The sequence below is a fragment of the Anomaloglossus baeobatrachus genome, chromosome 10 (genome assembly GCF_048569485.1).
Source record: "Anomaloglossus baeobatrachus isolate aAnoBae1 chromosome 10, aAnoBae1.hap1, whole genome shotgun sequence".
In the NCBI taxonomy this organism is placed as follows: domain Eukaryota; kingdom Metazoa; phylum Chordata; class Amphibia; order Anura; family Aromobatidae; genus Anomaloglossus; species Anomaloglossus baeobatrachus.
In genome coordinates this window covers 196,407,888-196,430,497 of record NC_134362.1, presented here as the reverse complement: position 1 = coordinate 196,430,497, position 22,610 = coordinate 196,407,888, and the positions used below count along the sequence as shown (strand labels likewise).

Here is a 22,610-nt window from a genome sequence, read left to right as displayed (position 1 = left end):
ATCTTTGGCCTCCAAATAATTTCCTATATACGTCATTAGTGGCCATCACTTAGTGAGGATTTGCACTGTGTGAACACAGCCTTACACTTAAGAATCCGCTTTTTTTTCCAGATTTATACCAATGTCGGCTCTGCGGCCCGGACGTCGGCTCTGCGGCCCGGACGTCGGCTCTGCGGCCCGGACGTCGGCTCTGCGGCCCGGACGTCGGCTATCTTGGGACTAGGGATGGAAATAAGCTCAAGGCATATAAGTGCATAATCGCAACTCACCACATGTCACCATCTTCGAGGGTCTTATCATTGGGGGGCCCCAGCGTGTCCATAATGAAGGACGGAGGAGTTATCACCACTGTAGGGAGGAAACAATATATATATATATAAAAAAAAAAAGTACACGGGTGTATTTCCATTTCTGACTACCGGGGGCACTGTCATTAGAAACTATGTAAGGATCAACAAGTCAGTGCAAAAAAAATATTATAAAAGTGGATAAGAAAAGGGTTAATAGAATAGTCACAGTTTACAGAATATTTAACACTTATGGAACCTGGAACAGCTTTTACTGCCAGCATTGGCGTGCTAGAAAGCACCGTGCATTAGTCTTAACGCCCCTGGCTGCTGGAGAGCACGGTGTTTTCAGATGTCCGGGAAGCCTCCATGTGTTTACATGTACAAAGATAACTCGGCCTGTCAACCTCTAGTTAGGAGTCAGGTATAAATGTACGGCCTTACTGCTCTCATCGCGCAAGGAAACAATCCCTGCGCTTTGTTTTTAATCTTCATAGTGCAAAAAAAGAATAAATGTAAATGAGAGGCGTCTGTCACTGCGGCTACATGTCCGCCTCTAGAACCTTTACAGGGACAAGATAAAGGAGCTGTCACCGCTGTACAGCAGAGGGCTGAGGGAGATGCAGAACATCACCGGCCTCCATCGCAGGGCATCGCACCGTCCCTGTGTATATATTTACACCTGTAATTATAGCGCGGTATTACAATGTATACACACTCCGCAGAGCCGCGCAAAGGTGGATGCCACGCGGGTGCAGGGTCAGACACAATTACTGTATTATTATAAGAGGAGGAAGAGGACGCAGCCGCCGCATCGGCTCACCAGATATATAGATTATCTTTAGTGTATGTGAAGAAAAGGAAAAATACATTCAGTGCTGGAAAGAACACCTAAAATGCATTGAGCAATGTGAAATCTCAGCAGCAGGGAGGAGGGACACTGAGGAGCTGTCAATAAGGAATAAGGGAAGGGTCAGCAGAGATTCAGCAGCAGGGAGGAAGGACACTGGAGCTGTCAATAAGGGAAGGTTGGCAGACATTCAGCAGCAGGGAGGAGGGACACTGAGGAGCTGTCAATAAGGGTTAGTTGGGAGAGATTCAGCAGCAGGGAGGAAGAACACTGAGGAGCTGTCAATAAGGAAAGGTCGGGAGAGATTCAGCAGCAGGGAGGAAGGACACAGGAGCTGTCAATCAGGCTAGGTGGGCAGAGATTCATCAGCAGGGAGGAGGGACACGGTGGACCTGTCAATAAGGGGAGGTCAACAGAGATTCATCAGCAGGGAGGAGGGGACATGGTAGAGCTGTCAATCAGGCTAGATGGGCAGAGATTCAGCAGCAGGGAAGAGGGACACTGAGAAGCTGTCAATCAGGCTAGATGGGCAGAGATTCAGCAGCAAGGAGGAGAACACTGAGGAGCTGTCAATCAGACTAGGTGGCCAGAGATTCTGCAGCAGGGAGGAGGGGTGCACGGTGGAGCTGTCAATCAGACTAGGTGAGCAGAAATTCAGCAGCAGGGAGGAGGGACACTGAGGAGCTGTCAATCAGGCTAGGTGGGCATAGATTCAGCAGCAGGGAGGAGGACACTAAGCAGCTGTCAATCAGGCTAGATGAGGGTGACTGAGTTAGAGGTTTTTCGGTTTTAACACTGTCATCCTTAGCCTAGTAAAGAGTTAAAACAATAAACTGATATTACACTTGCTTTTCCCTGCTCCAGCGGTGGTTCTCCTCCCCTGCTCCAATCTTTGATGACAGGCTGCAGCGGTGAATGTGCACTACAGTGGAGACATCACCCCTGCAGCCAGTAAATGGAGACCTGAGTGGACAGACACCACCGGGGGCAGGGAATACAGAATGCCATCTCACTTTGTTTAACCCTTTGGTAACCGATGGATGATAAAATGCTAAAACCAAGGAAAACCCTTTAAACTTTCATAATGGGTGACAAGGCCATTTGGACATGGATTAGCAAAGCCTGCACCCAGCCTCATCCATCTGCCCTGTAAATCTGGTGCCCAATTGGAGTCATGGCGCTATTAAGGTTTTGGGGAAAAAAATCAAATGCAAGAAAGACAAACCCATGGCTATTGAGGTTCCCCTCCCGACATGGTGACACCCCCCTAATAATACTGCATTCCCGGCTGCGGCTTGTTTTTAATCATCGGTAAAAATGAGTGATGTCTGCAATAAATCAGATTGTCTTTGTACTTTCACCTCTCAGAATAAAGTCTAATTTGTTTATCCTGTGGAAATGTCAGAGACGTCAATCTTGCAGCCGGTGTACACAGCTCCCGCCGGCGGCCATCTGCGTCCTCGCCGTGCGCCCCTGCGGGTGAGGGGCCTCCGTGCGCTCACATAGTGTTTACCGCGCTGCCCTGAGACACGCCGCCCGCGAATTAATCTCTCCCCAAGCAGCGGCGCGGCTGATTTATGAGGAGCCGCCGGATAGTCAGGAGACAGTACCGACTGGCACGGCCGGCTAATAACGCCGGGAAACGTTAAGTGCCGCACCGGCTCGCATCGCCAGAGCCAAGTCTTGTTTTTCCATTCATAACCAAAACAGTCGCGTTTTTTTTTTAGGATTTCTTTTTAGGATTTTTTTGGGGCCATAGAAAAACGAAATTAACTTCTTATGGGTTAAGTGCAAAAATAAAAAGCAATTGTGCAAATATGCCAACATTTTAAAGTGCTGCAGCCTGGAAGACAGCAAGTGATAGGATAGACTGTGTGTCTATGTACTGCACTACAGCTACTGTACACCCCATTACCCCCCCCCGTCCATGTTACGGGTACATACCTGCCACAAATACAGGTGTATGACGTGTGCCTCATTCCTCCACGTGCGTAGCAATAGTTTAGGAACACGCTGCAAGAGAAAAAACGATGATGAGAGGCAAATATTATATATATAAAATATATTATATATATATATATATATATATATATATACACACACACACATATATATGTGTGTATGTATGTATATATATATATATATATATATATATATATATATATATATATATAAACACACACACACACACACAGGAATACAAATCACATATAGGGCTTAATGACCATCCTTATAATTATCATTATTACACCTGTGTGTACCACAAATTATGAGATCAAGAGCATATCCACGCATTTTAACAAAATGTGACATCGCAGGAGGCCACGCCGTGGTTGTATCTTCTCTCCCATACATAAGGTGCTCAATGTGATCCGAGCTGCAGTACCCAAGAACGACCACTACACAGTGTATGGCGCTGTGCTGTTCTAGCGCCACTCACTAGGAACCTCTGGAGGATGGGGCACCGGGTGTCACCTGGGCATTGGTGGTGCGGGGCGGCGGGGGTGTCCATCTTGAATTAGTCATTGTTTATTACCGGCAATGAAAGATTGCGGAATACGTGTCACGCACGCAGTAGGAGTCCGTGTACACAGCGTGGCAGTTGCGCTCAGACCTATAATAGTATGGCACACTACAAAAGGGTTATATCGGTGGATTTCCTGATGAAGAAGTGGGGGGACATTTCAAAATGCGTTGAATAAAACCACCGTCATTCAATTTTCCTGGATTTATGACATATCTCCAGCAGCGCAGTAACAGTTCCACATCTACTTTGCTCCTGATACACTCATTTTTGGAGTGTAAAACCCAGGGCCCACCAAAAACGGTGGGCCCTGCTGGTAGGGAGGGGGAGATGGGACACCTCCTGCACTCACCTGCAGCTGTATCCTGCACTCCTAACCAGCCCTATGGAGGTTCCACAACTGTCATTGAGCAGGATACATGAAACCCTAGGAAAAGAGTGCAGTAACCCCGGCTAGTGAGCTGGCAGGTGAGGATTACTAGTCCCACCACTGCACTAATAAAATACAAGGGAAAGGTATACACACAGAGGGGAAAAGGATACAACACAAACTCCATGTCTGCAGCCAAACTCCAAGGCAGCAGACGGATGGGTTGAGGGCAGAACCACAGCAGCTCCTTCCATCTAGGCGGCCAGGACCGAATGGATTATATCAACAGCAATGGTTGCTGGGCAAATCTACTACTTAAAGGAGGGGGGTGTGGTGGTTAAGCAGCTGTACCTAACTTAGACTGCTGGAAAGCTGATAGCAACAAAATGGACATTAACCCTTCATGTGTCTACGACCTCAAAATGCTGTAATGGGGCATATGAATTAGGGACGTTCATGTATTATATTAAGCGTTAAGAACATATCTCCTAATAATCCGCTACTTTATCGGGGAGAAGTAGAACCGCTGCCAAGCGGTCCCTGACGGAGGCGCTATTTAGTCTTCACAGATAACGAGCTTTACTTAGATCCATTGTGTCAAAAGTTTTCCTGGGAGCGATAGTAAATATGCACGGAGTCTAATTAGTGTGAGATTACAGAGCGCTCCGTGGACGGCGGCTCGGATTCATTCTTCAATGTTAATTTTGCTAAAATAAATAGCCGTAGCGAGCCCGTGTTTTGGCTGCTAATCAAAGCGGGCCAGATTTCACGGAGATGATCCCAGGGGAGAAGGTGGTATTGTCTCATCTGTACACCGACCGCTAAAATTAAAAGTGAGAATTTCAGTGTTTGCTGCTCCGAGGAAGCGCAGTAAGTGCAGAGCGGCGGCAGTGACCGAGGAGGATCAGAAAAAGAGCAATAACTCGGAAACCTAGAAAATAACCAGAGTGGCTGGAACCTTCACTGCAGACCTAATACTGACACACAACTAGAAGTAGCCGTGGGACGAGCCTACAATGACCTAGTCGGCTCGACACAGCCGGAGAACTAAATATTCTTACAGAGAAAATTATTAGAAAAGCTTATCTGCCTCGGAGCAGTCCCCAAAGATATAGATAGCCCCCCACATGTAAAGGCTACAGTGATAAAGAAAAACAATACGTAGCTAGAGAACAGATTCAGCAAAGATGAGGCCCAAAACTATCTACATAGGAAAGATAGGAAAGAGCACTGACTGCAGCCGTAAAAACCCTAATAAATACCAGCACGCCTGACATGGAAAAATACTGACCCTAAACAGGCTCTCCCCTGCTATACCAGTACTCTGGTGTTACTGGGATCCAAGAAATATACTGACATAGAGAGGGGACTGAATATTTTACCAAGCATGACAAAACAATACATAACAGAACATGGAGCAAGGTATACAGATACTCCCAGCAGGGAATGATCCAACTCCACCAAGAACTCCACACAGGCAAAATCCCAAGAAAGTGAAAACCATAAGCAAAGGTACAAGACAAACTTATCTGAGAGGAGTTCTGGTAGACACAGAGAACAGGGCTGGTTTCAGGAAGTCCTTAGAACACAGCAAATACAATTAAGCACTGGCAAGGAACAAAAGGAAACTACATAGTTATATAGGCCCAAACAAGAATGGCCTGATTGCCAATCCTACTCAGCTGTCCAGCTCCCACTCAGCAAGTCAACTGCACTACCAGCACTGACCACAAGAGGGAGCCCCAAACTGGAATCTAATTCAAATGTACGGTATTCCCAACAGACGCCATTCAACTCCAGGGACGGGAAATGTATCTACAAGAGAGCAGCCCTGGAGCGGGCGTGGGTGCAAACAGCGGGGTGTGGGGGTCAGAAGCCCCTCAGTTACATAGGAGAGGAGGCAGAAAGAAAAAGACTTAAACACTACGGCAAAATAAGACCTGACCGAGAGACGAGGAAGGAGCAGGACTCAGGAGCCGGCCCCGAGACAAGCCGGCCCATATCTAACCCCCGGGCAAAGGAGAGGAGAGCTGCCGAAATCCAGGATCCTACAAAGTGGAAACGATTGTCTATTCTCACCTAAACATATCCAGGATCTGCACTGATAAATGTCCTCATACGTCTTTAGCTGTTCCTCTGACACTGAGCTCAAAATCCCCAGTCTAGACGCAGTTAAAAAGAATTTATCTTCAGAAAATGACCTATTTTTTAAAGCTTTTTTTGTGTTAAATGTTATTTTAAAGAATTTTTAACAATTTTTTTTTTTTTTTTATATCTCACTCTACAGTAAAGAAAAATAGAAAACTTGTAATGCCACTGGAGCTAGTTCAGTCACACTTTCTGAAAACTTTCCAGAAGTCTCATTATCAGCAAAGGAAGAATTATGACAAAGCGAAAAACATAGGATCCATCATTCATAATAGGTGATGTCACAGCTCACCTCCTCCCTATTCTGTACAATGACTGATAACACTGCTATATACAGTATATAACACAGGATCCACCATTTACAAAAGGTGATGTTACAGCTCACCTCCTCCTGTACAATGACTGATAACACCTCTATATATACAGTATATAATACAGGATCCACCATTCACAATAGGTGATGTCACAGCTCACCTCCTCCCTCTCCTGTACAATAACAGAGAGTAATGGAGAAGGGGTATTATGCCGCGCTATTCACCAGGCACATGGACGTGAACATCATTGATGTTATCTCTGTGCTGTATGTCCTGATGAAGGGAGCAAGCTCCTGAAACGCGTAGACGCAAGCTACAATAAAGGAACATTGATTATCTTCATGTCCATGTGCCTGGTGAATAGCGCGGCATAAAACCCCTTCTCCATTACTCACTGTTATCTACCACGGGGGCTGCAGCAGAGTTCACCTAAATACCACACGCTTATACAGGAGTTGTGACTGGCACAACTCCTTGAGGTGAATGTAAATCTTCTATTTCTCTCAGTATATACCGGGTAAGACCCTATTGCGCTTTCTATTCCCACAGTTTTAGTCTCTCCTGTACAATGACTGATAACACCTCTATATACAGTAGATAATACAGAATCTACCATTTACAATAGGTGATATCACAGCTCACCTCCTCCCTCTCCTGTACAATGACTGATAACACCTCTATATACAGTAGATAACACAGAATCTACCATTTACAACAGGTGATATCACAGCTCACCTCCTCCCTCTTCTGTACAATGACTGATAACACCGCTATATACAGTAGATAACACAGGATACACCATTCACAATAGGTGATGTCACAGCTCACCTCCTCCCTTTCCTGCACAATGACTAAAAACACCTCTATATACAGTAGATAATACAGGATCCACCTCGGGTTATGTCACAGCTCACCTTCTCCTTCTGTATGACTGATAACACCTCTATATACAGTAGATAACACAGGATCCACCATTTACAATAGGTGATGTCACAGCTTACCTTCTCCCCCTCCCGTCACAATGCCCTTTGCATGTGGAAGGTCAATTTAACCTTATGGATTCTTTAAATTGATTGACATGATGGTCTCTTTTCCATCCAAAGCCGGCCAACCAGCATTTAATCTTGTTTCCAAAAACGGAAAGTCAGAAAAAATGGAATTCGGTTACAAGATGAAATTAATTTTAAGGAAACCAAGAAGCTACAATGTGTCTGTGCTGGTCAGGGAGGAGCAGCGGGTGCAGGATGGGCGCAGACTTCGGACATCGGACACATCTAAGGATTGCCCAGACATGATGTCACAGGCGTCTGTCTGATGATGACCCCCAGTCTATAAAGCCTTCATCAGTGGCGACAGGCGAATTCGGAGGCTCTTATTTTCTTTGGAACGTTTGGCCGTGTCTTGTGCGGTTGTGTCCAGCAGAAATGTGAAATGCAGCAATTTTTGTTTAGGACAGTATTATGGTGCACATGCAATAACATGTGGATCGTATATATTGTGCAGCGTATAAGGGTGGGACGCACAGCTCGGTGGGAGCTTCCCCTTCATCTGAAGGTCAAAAATCTTCACGGACGAGTTAAATTATTATTATACGCGGTGCCAACGCCGGCGAACGCAGCGGGGACGATCACATTCACAGCTCGTCATCTGGATCAGCAGAATTCAAGCTGTGGTACTCTGCGAGGAAGGAGCAATCTGCTGATGTGACGGGTGAGGATGCACCATGGTAGCAGATGAAGGTTATCAGTTACTAATGGCCTCCAAATCTGGAGGGGATCACATCGGACACTGGACCCAGATTTCCGATCCGAAACGCATCATAAACCCATAAAAACAGGGACACTCCTGACAATGCTGCAGGATTAATAATCACCATTCCATGTACTGGCTCCTGGGGGGAGGTGCTGGGCTTGTGTTAACACACAGCAGCCAATCAGAAGAATCAGAGCTGCAATGGGAGGAGCACATCAGCACCCTGGACAAATGAATAGATGGGGGAGGTGCTGGGCTTGTGTTTATACACTGCAGCCAATCAGAAGAATTAGAGCTGGAATGGGAGGGGCAAATCAGCACACTGGACCAATGAATGGATGAAGGAGGTGCTGGGTTTGTGTTTATACACAGCAGCCAATTAGAATTAGAGCTGCAATGGGAGGGTCAAATCAGCAGCCTGAACCAATGAATGGATGGAGGAGGTGCTGGGTTTGTGTTTTTACACAGCAGCCAATTAGAATCAAAGCTGCAATGGGAGGGTCAAATCAGCACACTGGACCAATGAATAGATGGAGGAGGTGCCAGACTTGTGTTTATACACAACAGCCAATCAATAGAATCAGAGCTGCAATGGGAGGGGCATAGCAGCAGCCTGAACCAATAAATAGACAGGGGGTGTGTCTCAGACCACCACACACTCCCTATAGGTGATAGAGTTATTTTGTAGTCAACAGATCAACAGCTCAGAGGAACAGAGCAAGAGCTGAGGGAAATAAATAACAGTCCCTGGAGATCTTCAACAATCTTAGAGGCCAATATTGCCTTTTTGAGGGAGGATAATGTCTGAAGAACAAATTCTTTGACATGTTTTAGGATGAGTGGATTTTTGTATGTTTATGATTTTTTTTCATCAAAATCTTTATTAAAAAGTAAAAAAAAAAATAATAGAAACTATTTTTTACATTGGCTATAGAGTATTTTTTATTATTTTTGTTTTAACATCCTTTTTCAAAAATTGCACATGTACATGAGCCACAATGAACTCTCTTTTGCATTGAAGCAGCTAATGAGCGTGTGCAAAGGAGGGCGGGCAGGGTCAGGTGTGATATCACTTATTGGTTATTAACAGTTTTGTATGGAGATGTTATCAGTCATTGTAATTTTGTCCTCTGATGATAATGAGACTGCTGAAAACTCTTCCTAAAAGGGAAGCGTGAATCTAAAAATAAAGCCCTAGTGGCCAGTCTGAAAACTGCAAGATTACTAATTTTGTTTTTTTTCATAAAGTCATGGTATAAAGGAAAGACGTATTACCAAGCAAAAATACAAGCAAAACAAAAATCTTTTTTTAACCCATAGGTGGTTTTCTGATTTTACATGTTCTTTTTGAGATTTTTTTTTGTTGGATTCATGCATTACACGTCCATCCATTGTTAGCTCCTGTCACTGATTACAAGGTGCTCATTGTTCCCCCGGATCCGTGTCTGATCCTGTACAAGACCCGAGGAGCAGACGTGGACGATAACGAGATTATTGCTTAAGAAAACCCTGAAGATATAGACCTGTCACCTCGTCTGCGGATCCGCTTTATTGGAACCAGCGCGATCCTGGCATTAGGCCTCATTAGTGCAATCTATATTCCCCGTCAGCGGGTCCCAGACCCATCATCATTTACCTTCACAAGCACTTGGATTTAAGGAGAGCATCATTAATTTATGGAGGCGATTACAATCTTGGCACAGCACCGGCAGGAATGGGACAGGAGGCTTTGTAGACGATCCCCAGTAAAGGCTGTGACTGACAGCCCTGGAGCCCTAGAGGGACCCCGCTGACACCTAGCCCTCAGGACAAGTACAGAAGGGCTGCACAGCTCCGCAGGAATCTAAAGAAAACAGTCACAATACGATCAGCCTGCGATGGACGGTGCAACCGCGGAGCTACAGCCACAGACGTTACCCCATTCACCCGCACTGTTTACACTGGACGGTGCACAAACCGGAGGCTGGAGGATTCACAAGACGCGACATCATAGGTTACTGTCTGAGCACATTACCTGCAGATAATAAATCCTTCATCAGTGGTGACAGCGGAGGAGCAAAGTCTGCACAACATTCAGGAGACTAAAAACATGAATGCACTATACAGTAATTATCATCTTCCATTATATCCTATATTATACTCCAGAGCTGCACTCACTATTCTGCTGGTGCAGTCACTGTGTACATACATTACATTACTGATCCTGAGCTACCTCCTGTATTATACTCCAGAGCTGCACTCACTATTCTGCTGGTGCAGTCACTGTGTACATACATTACATTACTGATCCTGAGCTACCTCCTGTATTATACTCCAGAGCTGCACTCACTATTCTGCTGGTGGTGACACTATATACATACATTACATTACTGATCCTGAGCTACCTCCTGTATTATACTCCAGAGCTGCACTCACTATTCTGCTGGTGCAGTCACTGTGTACATACATTACATTACTTATCCTGAGTTACATCCTGTATTATACTCCAGAGCTGCAGTCACTGTGTACATACATTACATTACTGATCCTGAGTTACATCCTGTATTATACTCCAGAGCTGCAGTCACTGTGTACATACATTACATTACTGATCCTGAGCTGCCTCCTGTATTATACTCCAGAGCTGCACTCACTATTCTGCTTGTGCAGTCACTGTGTACATACATTACAATACTGATCCTGAGTTACCTCCTGTATTATACTCCAGAGCTGCACTCACTATTCTGCTGCTGCAGTCACTGTGTACATACATTACATTACTGATCCTGAGTTACCTCCTGTATTATGCTCCAGAGCTGCACTCTCTATTCTGCTGGTGCAGTAACTGTGTACATACATTACATTACTGATCCTGAGTTACCTCCTGTATTATACTCCAGAGCTGCACTCACTATTCTGCTGGTGCAGTCACTGTGTACATACACTACATTACTGATCCTGAGTTACCTCCTGTATTATACTCCAGAGCTGCACTCTCTATTCTGCTGGTGCAGTCACTGTGTACATACATTACATTACTGCTCCTATATTATACTCCAGAGCTGCACTCACTATTCTGCTGGTGCAGTCACTGTGTACATATATTACATTACTGATCCTGGGTTACATCCTGTATTATACTCCAGAGCTGCACTCACTATTCTGCTGGTGGAGTCACTGTGTACATACATTTCATTACTGATCCTGAGTTACCTCCTGTATTATACTCCAGAGCTGCACTCACTGTTCTGCTGCTGCAGTCACTGTGTACATACATTACATTAGTGATCCTGAGTTACCTCCTGTATTATGCTCCAGAGCTGCACTCACTATTCTGCTTGTGCAGTCACTGTGTACATACATTACATTACTGATCCTGAGCTACCTCCTGTATTATACTCCAGAGCTGCACTCACTATTCTGCTTGTGCAGTCACTGTGTACATACATTACAATACTGATCCTGAGTTACCTCCTGTATTATACTCCAGAGCTGCACTCACTATTCTGCTGCTGCAGTCACTGTGTACATACATTACAATACTGATCCTGAGTTACCTCCTGTATTATACTCTGGAGCTGCACTCATTATTCTGCTGGTGGAGTCAGTGTGTATATATATTACTGATCCTGAGTTACCTCCTGTATTATACTCCAGAGCTGCACTCACTATTCTGCTGGTGCAGTCACTGTGCACATACATTACTGATCCTGAGTTACCTCCTGTATTATACTCCAGAGCTGCACTCACTATTCTGCTGGTGCAGTCACTGTGTACATACATTACTGATCCTGAGTTACCGCCTGTATTATAGTCCAGAGCTGCACTCACTATTCTGCTGGTGCAGTCACGGTGTACATTCTCCCTATAATGTGGGCAGGGGACCCCTGTGATTCCCAGGCCAGGGCTGCGGTGCGGATCTTTGCTGCTGCTTAATGTCTCTATGATCAGGTGGATTTTCCTTTGACTGTACAGTAAATCCATGGATAAAACTGAAAATAAAACAGTCATTCGTGCAGGTGAGGACAGCGGTAAACAGAGAATAATAGAAGCCCTCCCCTCCTCCGCTGATCGCTATATACCTGTCCGGTCACAATGGTGCGGCCAAACACTTCCCAGAGAAGAGGTGATCCGTCTTGAGTAGCGCTCCCTCGGTTGTATAAATCAGGAGAGCGTTGTCAGCTGAGATCTATGCAGCCATGTTTGGCTTTATCACACAACTGTATACAAGAAACATCACAACAACAGAAAGGAGAAAACTAAAAAAGAACCCCCCCCCCCCAAAACCCTGAACTAGGAAATGTGCACTACAATGTCTATAGCAGGATAGCAGCACGCACCGTATGTACCGTTATATCGGTAACCCAGCGATGGCGGAAGGTAATAACATGGATTATGTCGTAATCATGGCACCTGCAAAGGGGAAGACGGCAAATAAACAGTCAACGTGAAGGAACCGGGAAAGAAGGCAAGAGGATCGGAGACTGACAAAAGCCACATTATCGGCCGGGCCCAGAGTGTCTCCAAAAAGGCAATTCTTGTGGGGTGTTCCCGGTATATGGCAGGTCATGTGGGGTGTTCCCGGTATACGGAGGGTCTTGTGGGGTGTTCCCGGTATACGGAGGGTCTTGTGGGGTGTTCCCGGTATACGGAGGGTCTTGTGGGGTGTTCCCGGTATACGGAGGGTCTTGTGGGGTGTTCCCGGTATACGGAGGGTCTTGTGGGGTGTTCCCGGTATATGGAGGGTCTTGTGGGGTGTTCCCGGTATACGGCGGGTCTTGTGGGGTGTCCCTGTATACGGCGGGTCTTGTGGGGTGTCCCTTGTGGGGTGTCCCTGTATACGGCGGGTCTTGTGGGGTGTTTCTGGTATACGGCGGGTCTCGTGGGGTGTCCCTGTATACGGCGGGTCTCGTGGGGTGTCCCTGTATACGGCGGGTCTCGTGGGGTGTCCCTGTATACGGCGGGTCTTGTGGGTGTTTCTGGTATACGGCGGGTCTCGTGGGGTGTCCCTGTATACGGCGGGTCTTGTGGGTGTTTCTGGTATACGGCGGGTCTCGTGGGGTGTCCCTGTATACGGCGGGTCTTGTGGGGTGTTTCTGGTATACGGCGGGTCTCGTGGGGTGTCCCTGTATACGGCGGGTCTTGTGGGTGTTTCTGGTATACGGCGGGTCTCGTGGGGTGTCCCTGTATACGGCGGGTCTTGTGGGGTGTTTCCGGTATACGGCGGGTCTTGTGGGGTGTTTCTGGTATACGGCGGGTCTTGTGGGGTGTCCCTGTATACGGCGGGTCTTGTGGGGTGTTTCTGGTATACGGCGGGTCTCGTGGGGTGTCCCTGTATACGGCGGGTCTTGTGGGGTGTTTCTGGTATACGGCGGGTCTCGTGGGGTGTCCCTGTATACGGCGGGTCATGTGGAATGTTCCCAGTTTACAGCTTGTTTTGTAGGGTGTTCCTGGTATGCTTATAAATGTGCGACGTAGAGATGCGATATAACTGTATATACTCCTAATGTATTTACAACTTTTCCACTCACTATGGCACAATGTGACGAGGAGCAACAGAGCGGTATTATTTATGAATAACTGCAGAGCAGACCAGGTTAACTGTAACCTCAATTTCCTCGCATTTTTACTCTGCGTCCCTCAGGGCAAAAATATTTAAGCAACACATATTAATGAGCGCGGGATGAAAGCGACAGGAGAACATTTGCAAATCGGCCGTGTCTGATTCTTACAATTACAGAAGAGAAGGCGAAGGAACTCGGGGGACAATTTAATATAAAAAGGATCCGAGACGGAAGCGACAATCACTGGAAAAGGGGATATTTCTGCGTCAGGAGGTGGAGGCGCTGACCACGCTGCCCCGGACGTGTGCGGATCATGAATAGGACTTGTGCATGATACCTGCCGGTAGGGTACACATCCTGGCAGGTATCTGCAAAAGAAAAGTCATCAGCGCCACCAACCTCCCAAAAGTGAGCAACCCCTTTAAGTTGGTAATATTTAAACTTTTCATGGTGACCCTAGTCATTGGTCAAATAGCGGCAATCCTCCTCCTCCTGGACCTGTCCTCTACCTTTGATGCTTGTGGTCTATTCCCTTCTACTACAGATTTTCTCATCTCTAGGTGTCACAGACTTGGCCCTCCCCTGGATCACTTCATGTCCAATGGATCGGACTTTCAGCGTCTCCCATTCTCACACCACTTCCTCATCCCACCCTCTATCTGTTGGGGTCCCCCCAAGGTTCAGTTCTTGGACCCCTGCTGTTCTCCACCTTTGGCCTGGGACAGCTCAGAGTCCTATGGCTTTCAGTATCATCTCTACGCTGATGGTACTCAGATCTACCTCCCTGGACCTGACACCACTTCCCTACTAACCAGAATCCCACAATGTCTGTCGGGTATTTCATCCTCCTTCTCTGCGCGATTTCTAAAACTGAACAGAATTTATCATCTTTCTCCCACCTCACTCTATCACCACACCTGACCTATCCATTATAGTCAATGGCTGCTCATTGTCCAGAGTCCCTCGTGCTGCCTGGCTGGGGGTAACCCTAGACTCTGCTGTCTCCTTAAAGCCACACATCCAAGCCCTTTCCACCTCTTGCCGACTCCAACTCAAAAATATTTCACGGATACGTAGATTCCTTGACCAAGAATCTGCAAAAATTAGTGCATGCCCTCATCATCTCCTGTATAGTCTACTGTAACCTCCTGCTGTGTGTCCGCCCTTCCAACACTCTTACTTCCCTCTAATCTATCCTTAATTCTCCAGCCTAACTAATCCACCTCTCCCCTCACTACTCCCCGACCTCTTCTCTCTGCCAATCCCTCCACTGGCTTCCCATTGCCCAAAGACTCAATTTCAAAACACTAACCATGACATGCAAAGCCATCCGCAACCTGTCTCCTCAATCTGTGACCTAGTCTCCCGGTACCTACCTGCACGCAACCTCCGATCCCCACAAGATCTCCTTCTCTGCTCCTCTCTTATCTCTTCTTCCCACAATCGCGTACAAGATTTCTCCCGTGCAGCCCCCATACTCTGGAACGCTCTATTACCCCAGCATACCAGACTCTCCCCTACCATAGAAACCTTCAAAAGGAACCTGAAGACTCACCTCTTCTTACAAGCCTACAACCTGCAGTAACCCTCAGTCCACCATAGCATTGCACGAACCGCTCTACCCTCACCTACTGTACCTTCACCCATCCCCTGTAGACTGTGAGCCCTCGTGGGCAGGGTCCTCTCTCCTCCTGTACCCTCACCCCTTCCCTGTAGACTGTGAGCCCTCGTGGGCAGGGTCCTCTCTCCTCCTGTACCCTCACCCCTTCCCTGTAGACTGTGAGCCCTCGTGGGCAGGGTCCTCTCTCCTAGTGTATCCTCCCCTATCCCCTGTAGAGTGTGAGCCCTCGTGGGTAGGGTCTTCTCTCCTCCTGTAGACTGTGAGCCCTCACGGTCAGGGTCCTCTCTCCTCCTGTATCCTCACCCATCCCCTGTAGACTGTGAGCCCTCGTGGGCAGGGTCCTCTCTCCTCCTGTACCCTCACCCCTTCCCTGTAGACTGTGAGCCCTCGTGGGCAGGGTCCTCTCTCCTAGTGTATCCTCCCCTATCCCCTGTAGAGTGTGAGCCCTCGTGGGTAGGGTCCTCTCTCCTCCTGTAGACTGTGAGCCCTCACGGTCAGGGTCCTCTCTCCTCCTGTATCCTCCCCCATCCCCTGTAGACGGTGAGCCCTCGTGGGCAGGGTCCTCTCTCCTCCTGTATCCTCACCCATCCCCTGTAGACTGTGAGCCCTCGTGGGCAGGGTCCTCTCTCCTCCTGTATCCTCACCCATCCCCTGTAGACTGTAAGCCCTCGCGGGCAGGGTCCTCTCCTCCAGTACCCTCACCCATCCCCTGTAGACTGTGAGCCCTCGTGGGCAGGGTCCTCTCTCCTCCTGTATCCTCACCCATCCCCTGTAGACTGTGAGCCCTCGTGGGCAGGGTCCTCTCTCCTCCTGTACCTTCACCCATCCCCTGTAGACTGTGAGCCCTCGTGGGTAGGGTCCTCTCTCCTCCTGTAGACTGTGAGCCCTCGTGGGTAGGGTCCTCTCTCCTCCTGTAGACTGTGAGCCCTCGCGGGCAGGGTCCTCCCTCCTCCTGTCCCCTCACCCATTCCCTGTAGACTGTTAGCTCCTATACCAATCTGTGCCTGAAAATCTTCACGATTGTTGTAGTTATCTATGTATGCCCCTTTTTCACATGTAAAGCACCATGGGATAAATGGCGCTATTAGAATAATATTTGTTCCAAGGAGAGCAGGACTGGGCATGTCGGCTTTCAACATGCCCGATCCATTATGTTCACAGGCTCTGAGAAAAAAAAATTACTAAAATTTACTGTTGACGTTCTTCAGAGAAAAAAAAAGTGACTTCCAAAAGCTGGAAAATGGCCCCAATAAATGTCAATGGGCCCATGGCAAAACTTGAGTGCCAAGACGTCAGATTTGTGACCTGCCACAGGCTACTCTTGCGTATACAACACTAATTACCTGCCCATCATCCTCCTCACCTCAATCATAGTCTATAACTAGCAACAAAAATGACACAAACCCTATAAAAGCTAAAATTCAGCAAATTTCATAAACTGCACAAAAGCAGCACTGGTGTAATGTGCCGGATCGGAGAACTATGAGCAGCAAAAAAGGGATAAAAAGGAGTAAAAAAAAAAAAAGGAACAAAATAAATCTGGAATCCTGACGGCGGCCCGGAGAGGTGTATCGAGCACCTGTCTACAAAATAACTAATTACAGCCCCGATGCCCGTCAGCGCTGACACTTGCGTCTCCTTACATCGGAGCCGCGCTGAGCGCTGCTCTATTGCGGGGTGTTAACAACAGGAGATCACGAAAAACAAAGTGACAACACCGAGCAAAATATATCAATCCTCTATAAGGGGCTGCAAAAGAGGGAAAATGTAAGAGGGAAATCCTGTAAAATGGAAGGCAAAGCGCTGGAAAACTAAAAAATACTCAACGTGGGAAAGACGTGCGTGCTCGATTGTGAGGATCATGCATACCGACATATTACAGCTCGGATTTTATATAAGGCATATTGAGTATTTCATATTTATCCATTAGACATCGCACTACAAAAGTCGTCTCTCCTGATCGTAAAAGGGATCGGGCATGTTGGATCTCAACATGTTCCATCCGCTGTTCACATCTAAGCATTTAGGGAATAGGAGGCATTGTGTACATCTAAAGACTGTCGGCATTTAAAGGGAATCTTTGCTATGTAATTTGAGAGCAGCATGATGTAGGGACAGAGAGCCTGATTCCAGCGATGTATCACTTGCTGTAGGTTTGATAAAATCCCTATGTTCTCAACAGCTGTGACTGTTGAGCTGTGTGTAATCCCGCCCACATTCCTGATTGGCTTCTTGCAGACAGAGCACACAGGAAACTGCCAATCAGTGGTGGGGGCGGAGTTACACAAACTAGCTGGACTGCATTGCATGGGACAAATAGTCCAGCAGTGATAATCTCCTGCTGATAAAACACTGATTGTATTTAAAGTACTACAAAGTAGCCTGGTAAGTGAAACATCGATGGAATCAGGATCTCTGCACCTATATTATGCTGCTCTCAGATTTAATATCTCACATAGTCTTTCAAAAATTACAGCACATTGCTCATGGCCTCAGTTTCTGCCACCAGATGGGGAACAATATTAGTATTATCTGGCCATATATGATCTGTAGTAATAATAATAAATAAATTTTATTCATTTATATAGCGCTATTAATTTTACAGCGCTTTACATACAATGGCAACACTGTCCCCATTGGGGCTCACAATCTAGAGTCCCTATCTGTATGTCTTTGGAGTGTGGGAGGAAACCGGAGGACCCGGAGGAAACCCACGCAAATACGGGGAGAACATACAAACTCCTTGCAGATGTTGTCCTTGGTGGGATTTGTACCCAGGACCCCAGCGCTGCAAGACTGCAGTGCTAACCACTGAGCCACCGTACTATGTATCTGTGCGCACACAATCACAGCCGGTCCGGGGCGTCTCACTATTCTGTCATCTCTCCGATTCTCACCTTTTTGCCATCGCTCAGAAAAGGAAATAAAAAAGGGGTAAAAAACTCAAAAATGTATAAATAATGTCGCCATTTGTGCCGATCTGCAGGTATATATCATCCCTACACCGCCATACAATATTTATTAAGCTCTTGTGCCTGAACCCGGCCATAACACAAGGAAATATTTCAGGTATACAGATAATAATTCTCCGCCAAGACAGCGGCATTCTGATTTTTTTTTTTTTTCCCTTGGCAAAATGTACAACAGAAACAAACAAGAATACATAAAAAAGAAAACTTTCAATGCACAAATTTAAAGGGGTCAACAGCAGCTGCTTTCTTTTACAAACAGCGCCCCCTCTGCCCACAGGTTGTGCCTGGTATTACAGTTAAGTCCTCATTGGATTGAGCTGCAATACTGCATCTTACCTGTGGACAAGGGTGGCGCTGTTTACTGCAAAAAATAGCCAGATTTCGTTGGGACTTTTTGGATTATTCATACTAATTTTACCACTAGGGGGAGCCGACATCTTGCCATGTTTCATTCAGCAAAAAAATAAAAAAATAAAAAATCTCAGTAATAATTAAAAAAAAACAATAAGTTTTACAAATTTGCAAAAAAAATAATGAAAATAATGATGTTCTCTTTTTTTATTACCCCACGCACACGCCGCCACATGGACAGCAGTCAGTCTGGATACGTTTTGTGCCACGGACCTTGCTTTAACACCAGTTATTAATGAGATCGCGGCTCCTCCGTGGCAGATTGATTGGCTCGCTGTCTTATTAGCTAATCCATCTTTAATTAAAAAGCTGCCAGGATTTTTATTTTTTTTTTCCCTTTCCTTAAGAACGACCGTCCTAGACTGTAACTAATTATATCTGCATTAAACAGGAGCAATAATTAGGGGAACGTCTAATTTTGATTAGGTTTTAATCGCGTGCACATGCGCACGAAGCGGGAAAACGAGCGTAGGGCGTGAATTAGCAAATCTGCAACATTTTTTTATGGTGCAAAAATGGGGCAGATTTTCACACAGCTTTTATTTCGTTTACACCTTGCAAAGTTGCACCGTTTTGGCGCGATTTTTCCAAAAATTTAATTTTACTGTGATCTTGAAAAATAGCAACTCCCCCCACAAAAACACTAATTTTGCAACGTGAAGTTTTTTTCCAAGGAGGTTCTGGGGTGGAAACTCTTCAAATCCTCCTCTAGAATTTCTGCTCCGTAAACTCGGCAAAAAGATTCCGCATATATTTACTCCGACTTTTGGAGACGGAAAAATCGGATGTGGTTTTCAAGAAAAATCCAAGTCAGGAAATCGAGAGGTTTTTGACAAGGGTTTCAGATCAAATGTGCTCTCTGAATGTTTCTTTGAGGAATTCGCTTAAAAGGTGTCATGCACGGAGTAGATGTCGTCCGTATGTACCGTGTGAGACTTACAGGTGTCTGACGTACTACAAAGGCACCACAAACAAAAAGGGGGGACACCGGGGTCACGATACAACGGAGGTCTCTGCCGCTAGGGAGAGGGTTGAACTCACCTCAAGCTGACTCCGGAGCCCCCTAGCGTCCCTATACAGGTTATTTCAACCTATCGGCGAGCAGGATGCCTTGGACCCTAGGCTGGCCCTACACTCACCCTGACTAGTGAGTAGGCCAACGAGAACACTACATTAATAAACACGAGGGAAAGGGAAGACAGATGGAGGAATAAACAGGCTACAAACACCAAACTTCAAAGCAGCAGACCGTAAAGTAGCAGATGGATGGGCACAGGACCAAACCTCAGCAGATCCTTCCACCAGGTCGGCCAGAGTAGAAACGAATTTTAACAGCAGCAAGGATGCAGGGAAGGCTCTAGTATTTATCCTAAATGGGTGTGGACCCAAAGCAACGACAGCTGACCTGCCCTGCTCAGAGCTGCTGGCAACAAAACCTGAAATTAACTCGTGGGACGCCAAAGGAAAGGAAATTGTTTAAATGCAGATGGGAGGCTCCAGTCTTAAGGCTGTCACTAGACTCAAAGCAGCAAAGAGACGACCGTAACAAAAGGTGGCTGTCATGCCTCGAATTTGAACGGCAGCCTCCAGTTTTCCTCTCCACTGAGCCACAGACAAGTTCGGTCACTTTCCTGGTGCTGAACACTTTGTCTCTGTGCAGACACTTTGTGTGTACACTGCCTTTCTGCCAACAAGTGTTTCCAATGAAGTAATTCAGTCTGCCCTATCACCCGGCGGGTGTAACTATTTAAAGCTTCCCCAGGCTTACATTTTCCGCTGGTGATATTTCTGAAGTGGACCCTGTTTAAAATTGCAGCCCGTTTGTGTTGTGTTTTCGCTGGCAGATTATAACTTTGATGTACCTTATTTTACTCTGCACCTCCCCTCGGATTCTAAAGGAGGTACATGGAACCCTCGATGGCCACTTAGGAAGCAAAAGGTCAGAGTTATCCAGATAGGGTCTTTCAGTCTGCGCAGGGGCTTTTAGGGACTGTGCAGCTGGGACCCCAGGTGTGTACAAGAAAGGGGCAAGTCAGGTACAGTAATTTTAAGTAAGCCCTTATGTTACCTTATTTGCTACGCGTGCATTTTAGTGCACATAACATTGACACTATTAAGTCAAAAGACAAAAACAAAATGTGAAAAAAAAACAAAAAAAAAACGCTCCAAAAATCTTAAAAAAAACAAACCATGCAAATTCTTGATGTTTATTAAAAATCTCATTTGATTTAAAAACAAAACTATTGATTTTCTGTTCACCTAAAGCAAAATGTTGATGCGCTCCATGCAGATTTTGGATTTTTCCGAGTGCAATATTCTTTGGATTAAACACATAACTAACATGTTGCAAATGTCAATGTCCCCGCAGAATAGCAATTTTTGTGCGGAAATTTTCAACAAGGTGCCGATTTTTTTGGAATCTCATCTACTGGCACTGAGTTATGTTGTGGATTTGCACCTGTGGCCCATAAGGATCCATGAGGGTGCGGGAATATACATCGCATTATACAGTGTGTCCACCCATATCATGTCCACCACCATTAACTTGAGAACGGTGGCAGCTATAGGCATAGAAGTGGTGTCTAGGTATAGTAAAGTAGCCATGCGCTACGCAATGAAACCACCTATAGCGCCACCTGGTGTAAAACAACAGAGTTAGTAATTTTATCTGGAAAACGGAACGAGATAGAGAAAAAAAGTGAATTAAAAAATTGTAGAGCATCATCAATTCAATACGAATCAACACCTTGCATACAGAAATGCTATGATATGAAACCCATGACCCCCCCAAAATATTGAATTCTGGTCACGCATATGGCGCTCATTAGTGTCCCCCGTCAGCTGCAATGCACATCTGGCCTCTGCACAGCATACTGTATCTGGCTGCACGTTGTGCAATATGGTAGGTGACACGTTTGCACAAGCATCTGTGATACGTGGTCGTAGGTCCTGCAATGTTGGTGGAGGGGTCGCATACACCTGCTGTTTGATGTGACCTCACAGAAAGAAGTCCAATGGGGTCAGGTCAGGTGAGCGGAGGCCACTCCACACAGCCACCATACCCAATGACTTTTAGGAAGGGTCTCCATGAGGTATCGCTTCACGTCCGCAGCCTTGTGAGTTTTACACGTTCCAATCATAGCATTTCTGTATGCAAGGTGTCGATTCGTATTGAATTGATGATGCCCTACAACTTTGTAATTCACTTTTTTTCTCTATCTTGTTCCGTTTTTGAGATAAACATGCTAACTCCGTTGTTTTCCACCAGGTGGCACTATAGGTGGTTTAATTACGTAGCACATGGCTACTTTACTATACCTAGACACCACTTCTATGCCTATAGCTGCCGCCGTTCTCAGGTTAATGGCGGTGGACAGGACATGGGTGGACACACTGTATATGATTTTCACCGGAGACTTTTCCTGCATGGAGCTAGCCCGTCTGTCGCCGTGGCCGTTATGGACTGGGCTATCTTGACAGCGCCGCCGTCTTTCTAAGTAATGTCTTAATCTCGTATACTCTTCTAGCGAGAAAGGTCAGTGACCGAGCAGAACATGATCAGGAAAAAAACCCGCAATCACACAGCAGCGCGGCTTCCCGACATATTATCTCCGGCAGTAATTTGCGGCGGCGCCCGGACGCCCACTCCGCGATGCATCTCCTCTGCAAAATGTATGAAGGCACAAAACAAATAAAAGTCGAAAATCTCTCCCCCGGGGTCACTTACCAGAATTAGGAAACAACAGCGGGGACTTCCGAAACGAGAGCCCCGGCCGCAATTGAGAAAGACTGCGTCTCCCGGAATCGCCACGGTGACT

At 46.3% G+C, this 22,610-nt stretch overlaps 1 protein-coding gene across 1 annotated transcript in view; it reads right to left on the bottom strand.

The window, feature by feature from the left end:
• The window catches only part of PEPD (peptidase D), a 200,076-nt gene that overhangs the window by 56,241 nt on the left and 121,225 nt on the right, over window positions 1-22,610 (bottom strand). The window contains 3 exon segments of the mRNA XM_075325191.1: window positions 270-304; window positions 306-348; window positions 3,082-3,150. Of these exon segments, the coding sequence (XP_075181306.1) occupies window positions 270-304; window positions 306-348; window positions 3,082-3,150 (147 nt within the window).